Genomic DNA, 12,997 nt, shown 5'->3' on the forward strand with positions numbered 1-12,997 from the left:
TTGTAGAAAAATCTAAGTAGACTACTTAGCTAGAAGATTCCTTCACAGTAATAACATGGATCACTCAAATAAATAAAATGGTTCAGCAGAATACTACATGATCTTTTGGATTCAACAAGAACTAGCAATCAGAACCCAACAACATAGCAACAAACCAAACAGTAAAACATATTAAGCTGTAAGCCAGAGTATAAAGCTGAGCTTGACAGAACCAAGTTAACATCCAACAAACCATCAAACTTGTTAAGCTGTAAGCCAGAGTCAAAAACTGAGCTTGACAGTACCAAGTTACCATTCAGTAAGAAACGGTAGATAGCGAGAACCTGGAGGTCCAATAGAAACCAGCAAATCAAATTTGATCTCAGGCAAATATTAGGAGATATAACCTTAAAAAACAACATTGAGCACAAACTTTTAAGTTCAAACATCAAGCTTATTCATGATAAAGCCATACTGCTGCAGAACAGTCTTGGGTATGACACACACAGGACACAACCGGCCCTTTAAACCAACTCAGTCACGACTCATGACACAAACCACAGATACTTAATAGACGACAACCACCATATGGAGGTACACCAAAGGGCACCAGACAGACGCAGGTACAGCAGCAGCTTAAACTACCCATGGCTTACTGACCACCACGGAGACGGAGCACCAGGTGGAGGGTGCTCTCCTTCTGGATGTTGTAATCTGCAAGGGTGCGGCCATCCTCCAGCTGCTTGCCGGCAAAGATCAGACGCTGCTGGTCCGGTGGGATGCCCTCCTTGTCCTGGATCTTGGCCTTGACGTTGTCGATGGTGTCCGAGGACTCCACCTCAAGGGTGATAGTCTTGCCAGTCAGGGTCTTCACGAAGATCTGCATGCCTCCCCTGAGGCGGAGCACAAGGTGGAGGGTGCTCTCCTTCTGGATGTTGTAGTCGGCAAGCGTGCGCCCATCCTCGAGCTGCTTGCCAGCGAAGATGAGCCGCTGCTGGTCAGGGGGGATGCCCTCCTTGTCCTGGATCTTGGCCTTGACGTTGTCGATGGTATCAGAAGACTCCACCTCGAGGGTGATAGTCTTGCCGGTCAGGGTCTTCACGAAGATCTGCATGCCTCCCCTGAGGCGGAGCACCAAGTGGAGGGTCGACTCCTTCTGGATGTTGTAGTCAGCAAGCGTGCGGCCGTCCTCAAGCTGCTTGCCAGCGAAGATAAGCCGCTGCTGGTCAGGAGGGATGCCCTCCTTGTCCTGGATCTTGGCCTTGACGTTGTCAATGGTGTCAGAAGACTCCACCTCGAGGGTGATAGTCTTGCCGGTGAGGGTCTTCACAAAGATCTGCATCTGCAGAAGAGTGACCGAACTAAAGGATGAGTATCAACAAAAGAAACAGTCTCAAGCAAATAAACTGCATACTAAGGCAGGGTCATGCATGCTCATGATGCTGGGTATTTAAAATCCACACATAGCTGCTGCATATGCCATCATCCAAACATATCAAGATAATTAAAAAGCATGTTTGTTTATTAGATAAATAATAATTATTAAACACCATAGCAGCATGTTGCTTCATCTATGTAAGCATGTATATATCTAACAAAGTACCAGTAAAACCCACAGCAACATATACACCTCATTTTTGTTTGAGATGAACAAGAATTTTTTGACTGTAGCAGCATGTTTCTTCATGTATGTAAGCATGTATATATCTAACAAAGTACCAGTAAAACCCACAACAACTTATACGCCTATCGTTATTTGTTGAGATGAACAAGAATTATTAAACTGTAGCAGTACGTTTCTTCACGTATGTAAGCACATATATATAACTAACAAACCCACAGCAACATATATACCTATCCATATCTAAAAGATAAAGAGATATTTCCATCCATCTTATGAAGATATATGTGACACATACAGATCCAAATTTAGGTAACGTTTGGTTGGGTGTATATAGATGAATGGGATGGATCATCCTGGATAGATAGATTATGGATGAGACAAGTCTGAATAGGATGGTGCGTGTTAATTGTTTGGTTACATGTACTTGATGATACATGATTTTTGTTTGGATGGTTGTACGGAATGGTATGGTTCAGTACAAGAGAATGTTTGAGGGGTTTGTTGTATTGGTCCAACCAAGAATTTCACGTAGATTCTATATATTTGCACAAATTTGCTATTATGAATGTAACGATATTTCATAATAAGAAAATAAAATTAAGCAAGATAAGTCACCACTGATTTATATTATATTAAAAAATCTATACTATTCCATAGTGCCAGGACTGATGAGGTCGAATAAATAAAACCATTATTTAAGTATGAGTACATATGCAGCACTGACGAATATAATATTTTTTTTTCCGTCCAAGCTGCATGTGCTCCGGTCAAATGGATCTTTTGTTAATACACACACCAGCAGCAGTAATCCGTGTGGCTCCGGTCTGAGTCGGATGGGTGAGGCGGCAAGCGGAGATGTGAGCAGTGAGTGGGATGCAGAGTTGCAGACGCTCAGTACGGTGTCCTGTATGGCGTCATTCGGCGTTTTTTGCCGAACTGGATGATACAGCATCACAAGAGAATATTTGATTGCTCTGCATGGTTCGGTCTTGAATGGACTCGTTCGATCCGGCAACCAAACGGTTGGACACGCGGCCCCCAGCTGGCTATCCAAGATGCACTGGTGCGTGTATGATTCGATACCAGGAACCAAACGCTGCCTTAATAAATCCAGCAGGTAGTTTGAAGCAGTTTCTACTCTGATCTAGAACGACAGCCAAATCAGACGAAACCAAACCAAACCAAAAAAAGGTATGGTAAAAATTATGACCTGACAATAAGTGCACAGAACGTAGCTAGCACGATCGAACCATATCAAAGGCTAACATCATACCACGGATAGATACAGCAGATCATGAAATCGATCTCATCTGCCGAACAGCTAGAACCATCACAGGATTCCCAGCAAGTTAACAATCAGAACAGCTCGCCTCCATATACGAACCCTAACAGCGCGGATCTAACCCGACTCCACAGCCTAGGGTACTAACCATGGATCACCGATCTCGAACTATCCGAAATTAAAGGGACTATAAATTGCAAGAGCATGACAAGTTAACCATCATAACGCCATCAGATCTATTGTACCTCGCAGCCATGGAAAAACAGGAACGGAACTAGCAGGCCCTAACCATGGACCGCCGATCTAGTGTAGAGAAGAGAAGGTAGAGAGAGAGGGAGGAGGATCGCCGTACCTTGAAGCGGGGATCGATTGATTGGGGATCGGGTTGTGTGTGTGCTCCGAACAACACGAGAGACGAGGGATGGGGCTGGCTATTTATAACGGGCGGGCGAGGAAGGGAAAGGGTCGGAGCGGTGGGAAAGGAATCCCCCGTGCTGTGCTGCCGGTGCCGTGACGGTTTCGTGCCGTGTGAGAGGAGCAGGTGGCGGAACGGAACGGACTTGGAAACCGCCACCGGTGGAGGTGGAGGTGGAGGTGGAGGTGGAGCGGAACTCTCGAGAGGGGGCCAGAGAGATGCCGTTGCCGCGCCAAGGTGTCAAACTGTCAACGTCTCGGCCGTGCCGTCTGCAGTCTGCTTCGCTTGGCTCGGCGCTGGTGGTTCGCTGGTTGGTGTCCGTTAGACTTGTCGACGCCGTTAAACGGGCTCATTTTTTTTACAACACTTGAAGATAAGGTCGTTTTGGAAAGCCTTTTGTTTAGGCTCTACGAGCACGTACAAAAGTGGACTTCTGAAACTAAAATCAAACAAAAAATAGTAAAACCAAAGTTATTGTGGAGGCTAGAAATCAAAACCACCAAAACGTGATTTCCCCCCTGATTTCTCTATTTTTACAGAAGCTCAAGCTTTACCAAAAAAAAAAAGGATCGAAGCATGATGATGACATCATTCTTGTTGTATATTCCTTTGGTCAAAAAAGAATACAATTCACACTTAGGATTACCTTTTTGCGGCAAAGGGAGTAGACTTCACTCCTGTAACATACTACTCCCTCGTCCCTTTATCAGAGTCGTTTTATCTCCGGACGAGGTACAACAGAGATTAAATGAATATAGACAGAGGAAGAGTCTAGGTACTTGGCACAAGCTGTGAAGGTGGACAGAGGTACTAGCTGCCAAAGCGACACTCAAAGCGGGACAAAGGGAGTACTCCCTACATCCTAAAATAAGTGTCGCTATGGTATTCGTATATAGAAATATATAAACAACATTTGTTTCTTCAAATAAGTTTGTTATGAAAATAGATTCAACGATCTATCTAATGATACTAATTATGTACTATAAATATTAATATTTTTTTTGTATATATTTGGTTAAAGTTTAAAGCGTTAGACTTCTCGAGCAAGAATGACACTTAGCAACCTTAGTATTTAATAGTTTCACTCGAAAATTTAGATGAAATTCATAAAAAAAGCTTATCAAGCAAGACCTTAGCAACCTTATATCATTTAGTCATGTGAGACGTTTCAATTGTTGAATGAATCTTGAGCAATTGGCTTTAAAGACTGTTTAGATATCACACCAAAACATTTTAGAGAAAAATATTGAAATCCTCAAAGTAGGCAGCAGTATTATTCTTTTATTTCCTTTTTGAGATTCAAAATTGTTACTCCCACAGTCACGCACTCACGCACACCTAGAGAGAAAAAATCGCACGATACAAATTATACTTTTTAAAAAAAAATGTAATTTGCAAGAAAGAAAACTTGAGAACGCACGCAAGCGACGTTGAAGTTGACTATGTGGTTGCATAAAAGTGCCTCGATGAATATATGTTTTTAGAGCTGTTAGAGTATGGCTATTAATTTAGCCGCCTATTGGCTATCGTTAATGCCATTTCACCTGGAATAAATTTAACAACTCACTCATATACGGAGTAATAGTTAGATATGTATACTAACATGCTGCACCATTGATATAGCTCAGAAACACTAGATTGGTTGAAAACGGGTCAGATGGCATAATCGAGTGTTTTAAGGCCATGAAACACTCGATTCTCGTGACCACAGCATTCAGATCAAATGATTAAAATTAATGCAAACAGATAGAACATATAAAATAAAAAATACCTAGATTATTTCTATGAAAGCTAAATTAGAAGATTTCAAAGGGAAACCAAATAAAACAAAAAGATTAGCCAGATGTCGGTGTTTCGAGTTACCGACTAGTAAATTTCTAGTATTGCGCGTCTGGCTTGTATGGTGTGCTTAGAGGACACGAGGTTTATACTGGTTCGGACAGAAAGTCCTTACATCCAGTTCGTCGCTGCTGCTCGTGTTACTAGCACTAAAAGTTTGTAGTAGGGGTTACAAACGAGCGAGAGAGGGACAGGTCCCAAGTCTCTGATGTGAATGTGCTCCCAAGGCGTGTTAGGGCGTGTGTTTTTATGTCTACAACCATGTAGAGTGGTGAACCGCCCTCCTCTTCCTGGGGCGTCCTGCTTCCCTTTTTTATAGATGAAGGGGAAGAGCAGGTTACACAGAGAGAAAGAGGGAGAAGAGCTAAGGAGAGGAAGGCTTCCAGGACCGCCGGGCCTTTTTTTCTCCTTTTATGCGGGTCCTGTCGACACTGCAGATGGTGACAGGGACGGCTCCACGCCGGGCGCCTGTTCGCCGCTGATGCCATGCCCCGGCGTTGTCAGTGGGTCGTGACATCCCATTCTGTCCTGCGCGGGCGACGCGGTGAACCAGCGTGCTGGTCAGCGGCCGTACAGGGAGTATGCAGCATAGTGACCACGTGTCAGGTTCATAAACTCGGGGTCCCCAATGGACCCGCTTCCCAGCAGAAACTCGGTCCAGCAGACAGTGTAGTGACAACGCGCACCTCCCGGGCCGACCCAGATACCTAATGACAGGCCGAGAGAATGATCCGGTCCCGACCGGAAGGTCTGGCTAAGGTGAAGACATAGTCCGACTCCGACTTCCTTTTCCGATCGGGGATACGCTGGACCTCTGCTTGCAGATCTTCCCCGACCGACACAGTCGGGGCCGACTGGGAACGACCGACCGGGGACGCCCGCTCGGTAAGAGCCCGAAGATCAGGCGGAGCAGATAAGGTAAGGCGCTCAAGTCAAACCGTAATACCGAGGACCGTACCCTGGCATATCATGCGCACCTGCCGGACGGTACCACCAGGCCATGCCAGATAGGCACTATGCAACATTTCAGGCGTGTCAGAACCCAAACAGTATTGTATGCGCCGACATTTGCCATACCAGGCGAACACGGTTGAGCCTGCCACATGCATCTGGACATAAAACAGTATTGTGGACGCCGACAACCGTCTCGTACCCAACAGCGTGGGCAACAAGACTAGATAGCACACGTATACATTCTCTCTCTTTCTCTGACTTATAAGAGCCCATCCTCTTCAACTATAAAAGGGGATGAGCTCTCTCCTAAAAAGAAGGCTGGCTATTCTGAATCTGGCTCTCTGGCTCTCCTAAAAAATGAGAAGGTAGATGATTCGAGCACTCGATCTGAGAACTCGAATAGTTCAATAGCTCTAGAACTCTAAAGCTACACAGAGGGTCCGGAAGCAGGGAAAGGAGAAAGGAGGGAGGGAAATTCATTTTTTTCTTTTTTCCAAATTTTCCAAAGCAATTTCAAAATGCAAATTCAACTCAATTTGAAATCCGACTTCCAACCAAGCAACACAAAATAATATGCAGAGGCATGAATGCACCATGTGCTAATGACTGATTAATTAGATTTAATAAATTCGTCTCATGGATTACTAAGGACTTGTGTAATTTATTTTATTATTACTATTCAAACACTCCCATATGATATCCAAACACTCCCATATGATATCTCGTGTAACATTTGATGTGACACCCTTATATTTTTTGTACCTAAATTTAAACGATACCTAAGTTGGAACCTGTCGCTGCTAAAAGAATAAATCTGCATACATGCATGACTTAGGGCTAGGAGTAAGGTGATGTGACGGGTCAGCATGCACCTCACCTCTCACCTGCACACCAAAACCTACCCCTCCTGCACCTGACCAAAGCCTGCACCAGCACCAAAGCCTACTCCATGCACCTGCCGCCTGCACCATGCACCGGGACCTATGGGCCTATGGCGCATGCACGCACAGGCCACGCCCAGGCCGCGGGTCGCCATAGGCCATCGTCCGGTCCGACCGCGGCCACCGAGGGGCCCGCGACCGCTTGTTGCGCGCCGTGTTGACGCCGCAGATCGGACAGCTACAGGATCGAGTGAGCGGAGCGCCTAAAACACTCGAGCAACGTGTACCTTTCCCGTTGATATATGGTCTATCCCATTCTCCTATAAGTCCTTTTTTTTGTTCTTACAAAATTCGGTTTAAGAAATAGGAGGCCTTGTGCCCGTCTATCACTCGCTATGAATTTATAGGCTGTTTATTTTCTCTTCTTCATCTCAACATCTCAACATAAATATAACGTGACAATTCATATAGCTTGCTGCCTTGCTTACATTATCTTATTATACACTTGTGCTCTTATATATATGTCATAATAACTTTGCAATGACCGGCTCACACTCCAGTCTAACTTGCCATGCCGGATTCAATTAAACTGTGCCAAACGTAAAGAGGCCGGCTAACACAATACTAGTCTAACTTGCCGTGCCGGGCTACATTACATTGTGCCAAACGTAAGGCGCTCGTCTCGTGTTGGTCAAAGCTGGTTTTCTCAAAACGTTAGCAAAGCAAACTTCGACACAACGGCTAAGATATCATGTGCAGTGCAGTTGTTGCATCCACGTCAAAGGCTGAATTTCATTTCCTCCATCAATAATGCGAGTCTGCAAGTGGATTGATTGGGACAGACAACTGCAATGCAAATGCATTTCTTTTGAGGTTGGCTGCAATAGATTGATCAGTGTATTAGGTGCCCGGAAGGCCGGCCGGGACCGTTGAACTAAACAAAAGTAAGCCGATGGTCACAAAGTGTGTGATGTATATACAGCCAAAATGCAAAGGAGACTAGCTGAAATTTCTAACCACATCTTCTTGGTACCATCACCAACTGGTCACAAAAGAAATCACAAAGGGGTTACCCACTCACCGTTCCTTCTGATAAACAAGTACACGCACAGTATTAGTGTGATGGTCATCAAGGTTAACAGAGCTTTCAGCTTTGAATTATTAGATAGAGATATGATGCGTTTTGGATAGAACCTATAGACAATGTCCCTCTCACTTAGCTGCATGAAGCAGTTTTATGGCTGATAAGCCATTGCTGAAAGTACTGTTGACTGATTTGTTGTGAAAGAAAAATATTGTTCTTTGGCTAAAAAAGTACAGTTATAAGCCAAGCGTATGCAATCTCCTGTCTGCCATATGAAATGCTCGTCTCCAGCTCTGTTCTTGATTCAGTTGGCAACACGCAACAGCTTAGCTACAGGCCTACAGGGCTGCGACACTCCTTCAAGTTCTGCTAGCTGTTTTCATTTCTCTATCTATTGCAAGTAAAATATAAATTGCTTCGTATATGAATAAAAAATCATAGGGGAATTTTACTCAGGGACACTGAAGAATAGCGTTATTTGCCGTCGGACACCGCCAACTCGCTTATTGGCTCAGTACCATTATGAATCACGGTTTATTTGGCAGAAGACATCGCAGTCATTACTTTACTCTTTTCTGTCATTTTGGAGAGAGAAAATTTTGAAAATGACGCTCGATGCCCCTGGTTGAACCAGACTGCGTCGGTCAAAGGCACACATCTCTTACCGCATCCACGAAGCTCCGGCGACGACCTGGCTTCCGCCGCCTCCTCCGGCACGGCTCGCAGCCCCGCGCCCAGGCCCAGGCCCCGGCCCCGGCCCAACCCCACCGGCCTCCCCGCCCTCTACGCCGCTATCGAGCGGCACGCGGCGGCGGGCCGCCATGCCGAGGCGCTCGACCTGTTCCGCCTGGCCCGCGCGGGGGCTCCCTTCACGCGCGCTCCCGGTGCGCACCTACCACGCGCTGCTGCTCGCCGCCGCCGCGCTGCGGGAGCCCGACGCGGCCGCCGCGGTGGCCTGGCACGTCGAGAGCTCCGGCTTCGAGCTCGACCTGTACACGCACAACCACGTCCTGCGGGTGTACCTCGAGTGCGGCATGCTCGCCGAGGCGCGCCGGGCGTTCGACGGGATGCCCGACCGGAACGGCGTCACGTGGGGGATCATGATGGGCGGCCTCATCGACCGGGCCGCCCCCGCGCCGCGCTGGCGCTGTTCCGGGAGATGCGGGCGGAGGCGGCCGGCGGGGACGCGCCGCTGCCGAGGTCCCTCGTGGTGGTTCTCAGTGCGGCTACGTCCTCGGGGTCGGCGCGAGCCGGGCGGCCACTACTGCGTTGTCAAGGCGAGGGCGTGTGGTGACGTCGCTGACCGGTACCTGGCGTGCGCACTGCTCGACATGTACAGCAAGTGCGGCTTGATTGACGAGGCGAGGCGGGTGTTTGACGGGCTGCCACAGCCTCATCGGACGAGCGTCGTCGCGTGGAACTCCATGTTGGCGGCGTTTGTGCTTCATGGCCACAGCGAGGAGGCGTTGGAGCTGTACCAAGAAATGTGCAGGAGTCATGTCGCCATGGACCAGTTCACATTCTCGACCATGCTAGGGGTGTTCTCTAGGTTGGGGCTGCTGGAGCATGCGAAGCAGGCGCACGTTGGCTTGATCCAGAGAGGATTGCCACTGGACATTGTTGGGAACACGACGCTTGTGGACTTGTATTGCAAATGGGGAAGGATGGAGGACGCGAGGAATGTCTTTGAGAGGATGCCTAGGAGGAACTTGATCTCATGGAACGCTCTGATTGCTGGATATGGCTACCATGGCATGGGGGATAAGGCGATCGAGATGTTCGAGAGGCTGATAGCTAAGGGTGTTGCGCCAAACCATGGCCGGGGATGGCTGGAGGAGGAAGACGACCGGCGGGTGAGACGGGGAACGGCCGAGGATAGCTGGAGGAGGAAGACGACCGGCGGGTGAGACGGGGAACGGATGGGGATGGCGGCTGGAGGAGGAAGACGGTCGCACGGGTCACACGACTTGGTTCAACCGAACCATATAGGCAGTGCGCTAGCGAGCCAGGGGCAACTTAGTCCATTCGGTGCATATTCTCTCTCTAAAATGATAGAAAAGAGTAAACTAATGACTGCGGTGTCTTCTGCCAAATAAACTGTGATTCATAATGGTACTGAGCCAATAAGCAAGTTGGCGGTGTCCGGTGACAAATAACGCCATTCTTCAGTGTCCCTGAGCAAAATTCCCCAAAATCATAACTCAGGCTTTCATATCCCAAATCCCCCCAAAAAGGATTTTCTATGTTGTGATGGTCTTAAGGGTTTCTTTTGGGCGTTGCATAAGGCCACCACCAATCACCAAGAAATTGAGAAAATTCTGACAGGTCATAAATGTCAAGGGCGTCGAGCCCTCGGGTAGCTGGCCCTTGGCTACGGAGTTCGTAGCCGCGGTCCATCTTCTCCGACAAGGTTTACTCCTCCGTCGTAGGCTTGTTGGTTGAGAGGAAGATGGAGATTAAACGATAATAATCTTGCTTGCCAATTGCATTGTTCGATTACAGCATATAAGGCCAAGGCCTCAACCAATCACTCCTAAACTGAAGGAATATAAATAGGAAACTAATCTCTCTTTCCTAGCTTAGCCACTCATGGTGGCCACGTCCTCCAGCGCGTCCTCGCGTCTATTGCACGTGTAGCGCGCTCTGTGGCACGACGCACGTCACGAGCCCGTCTACGCCTGGTGTACGTACGCCCCACATTACATCTCTCCCCTCCTCGAGAGGTAGCTCATCCTCGAGCTGAAATGCCTGATACTTGGCGAGGAATGGCTCGGCGTCTTCCCAAGTAGCGGAGGCAGCTGACTGGCCCTTCCACTGCACCAGAACCTGGCGCACACCTCGTGCCAGGCGTGTCCGGACTGCGTGTTCTGGCTCGGGGACAATGGCGCCGTGGTGCAGGGCCGGCAGTGGCGGAGGGGCTTCTGGCGGTGGCCTGTGGAATTTTTTTAGGAGCCCGACATGGAAGACGTCGTGGAGGCGGGCACCGACTGGTAGGGCCAGGCGAACGGCGACGTCGTTGATCCGCTCTGTGACACGGTATGGTCCGAAGAACCGGGGCTTGAGCTTATCGGTGACCGTTGGAGGCAGAGACGCCGCCGCATGATGACGTAGATAGAGTAGCACCCAATCACCCACCTGGTACGACACAGCACGGTGTGCGGCGTCGTAGTACTTCTTCTGGACCGCCTGTGCCTGTTCCAGGCGATAGCGGGCGTCGGCGAGGAATTCCGCCCGCTCCTCCATGCTCTTGGCGACGGCAGGCACCCGGGTTTCTCCCGGCTCGTAGGACCAAATGGAGGGAGGGTCTCGGCCATAGACGATGCGGAACGGCGTGTCCCGTAATGAGCTCTGGTAGGCGGTGTTGAAGACGAACTCAGCCCATGGCAGCCAGCGTAGCCACTAGCGTGGTCGATCCCCGGCGAGGCAGCGTAGGTACATGATGATGACGCGGTTGGCCGCCTCGGACTGCCCATCTGATTGGGGGTGAAAGGCAGTGGTCATGTGCAGCTTGGTGCCCATAAGGCGCATGAGCTCGTGCCAAAATGCGGACGTGAAGATTGGGTCACGGTCGAACACCATGGACTGGGGAATGCTGTGGAGACGGACGATGTCGACGAAGAACGCTTGGGCCATGGACTCGGCGGAGTACGGATGCGCTAGAGGGATGAAGTGGCAATACTTGCTGAATCTGTCCACTACCGTGAGGATGACGGACTTGCCCCGAACGCGTGGCAGCGCTTCGACGAAGTCGAGGGCGATGTCCGTCCAGATCCCTTGCGGCACGGGAAGAGGAAGGAGGAGCCCCGCCGGCTGCAAATGTTCTGACTTGTAGCGCTGACACGTGACGCATGCCCTCACAAAATCCTGCACCATTTGTTTCATGTTAAGAAAATGGAAGTCGCGCCGTAGTCGGTGCAGCGTGCGTTGAACGCCTTCATGGCCCTCCTCATGGATGGCTGCCAGGATCTCCTAGAGGAGGGGAGAGGCCAGGGGAATGTACAGGCGCCCGGCGTACTGGACCATTCCGTCCACAACCGCCCATGGCGCCCCGCGGGATCCAGCACGCACGTCGTCCTGGATGGCGACAAGAGCCAGATTAGTGAGATTGTAACACCTCGGTGTTAAGCATGCATTAACATTCCATCTTAGGAGCATAATCGTCATTTCATTATGCATAAGCATCATTTATGCATTTCATTTTGAAAGAAATGACGTATCATTTCATGTGATGTTTAAATTGATTGAATTTCATCATGTTTAAACTAGTGGGAATGCCATGCTCATGTTTGGATGCCATGATTTCTTGGGTTGATCACTAAGATAGCTTATAATCAATCAGGATACAATTTGGAGCCAAGTTAATATTTAAATTCTTGCCAAATTTTGCTTTTAAACTAATTCTTCAAAACTAGGGTTTTGGGATTTTATTTGAATTTAAATCTATAGTTCAAAATATATTTGGAATTTGACTTTGGTCATAAAAGCAAAGTTGTAGAGAATAAAATTTTGAGCAATTTTTATTTTTGGGCCAAAGTTTGAAACTGCTTTGATATAGTCCAAAAATTCGTTTGAATGAAAAAGAAATTTAAATTAATTTAAAAAAAATCTTGTTTTTACCTTTGTGGGCCTTGCGCCTCACTTTCCGGCCCAGTCCGCAAGCCAGCCTGGCCTGCCCCGCGCCTCACCCGCTCGCCAGCGCGCCACGCCCGATCGGTGTCAGGCCGCAGCCGCCGCGTGGCCGCCGAACGCCGGCGACGGCGTACGGGTGGCACCCCGGTGGGCCCAACTAAGCCACGCGCTCGCCTTTACCTGCCCGACCGCGCCACGCTCCTCACTCACCTCGCCACTCCGCCAGCCGCAGCAGCCTCAGCTCCCGCGCGCTCGAGCTCCGCCACCGTGTGCTTCGCTGGTGTTGCCTCGCTCGGCCACGGAAGCTCGC

The 12,997-nt window shown here is 48.8% G+C and overlaps 2 protein-coding genes and 1 pseudogene across 2 annotated transcripts; 1 reads left to right on the plus strand and 2 right to left on the minus strand.

The window, feature by feature from the left end:
* Positions 1–412: 412 nt before the first annotated feature.
* Positions 413–3,386, minus strand: LOC136475781 (polyubiquitin 11). Its single transcript, XM_066473372.1, has 2 exons — positions 3,238–3,386; positions 413–1,321 (listed from the first exon to the last, which is right to left on the minus strand). The coding sequence occupies exon 2, from the start codon at positions 1,319–1,321 to the stop codon at positions 632–634; it is 690 nt and encodes a 229-aa protein (XP_066329469.1). The 5' UTR covers positions 3,238–3,386; the 3' UTR covers positions 413–631.
* A 4,710-nt stretch (positions 3,387–8,096) lies between these two features.
* Positions 8,097–9,965, plus strand: LOC136468587 (pentatricopeptide repeat-containing protein At5g50390, chloroplastic-like; annotated as a pseudogene).
* Positions 9,966–10,680: 715 nt separating this feature from the next.
* LOC136468588 (uncharacterized) lies at positions 10,681–11,301 on the minus strand. The gene has a single exon (XM_066467101.1). It carries the CDS (start codon positions 11,299–11,301, stop codon positions 10,681–10,683), a length of 621 nt encoding a protein of 206 aa, XP_066323198.1.
* Positions 11,302–12,997: the final 1,696 nt, after the last annotated feature.

This window comes from Miscanthus floridulus, chromosome 8 (genome assembly GCF_019320115.1).
Source record: "Miscanthus floridulus cultivar M001 chromosome 8, ASM1932011v1, whole genome shotgun sequence".
NCBI classification, from domain to species: domain Eukaryota; kingdom Viridiplantae; phylum Streptophyta; class Magnoliopsida; order Poales; family Poaceae; genus Miscanthus; species Miscanthus floridulus.

Excerpts from the sequence above, each read along its gene's own strand:
- LOC136475781 (XM_066473372.1), bottom strand. The coding sequence starts at position 1,321 with ATGCAGATCTTTGTGAAGACCCTCACCGGCAAGACTATCACCCTCGAG.
- LOC136468588 (XM_066467101.1), bottom strand. The coding sequence starts at position 11,301 with ATGGAGGAGCGGGCGGAATTCCTCGCCGACGCCCGCTATCGCCTGGAA.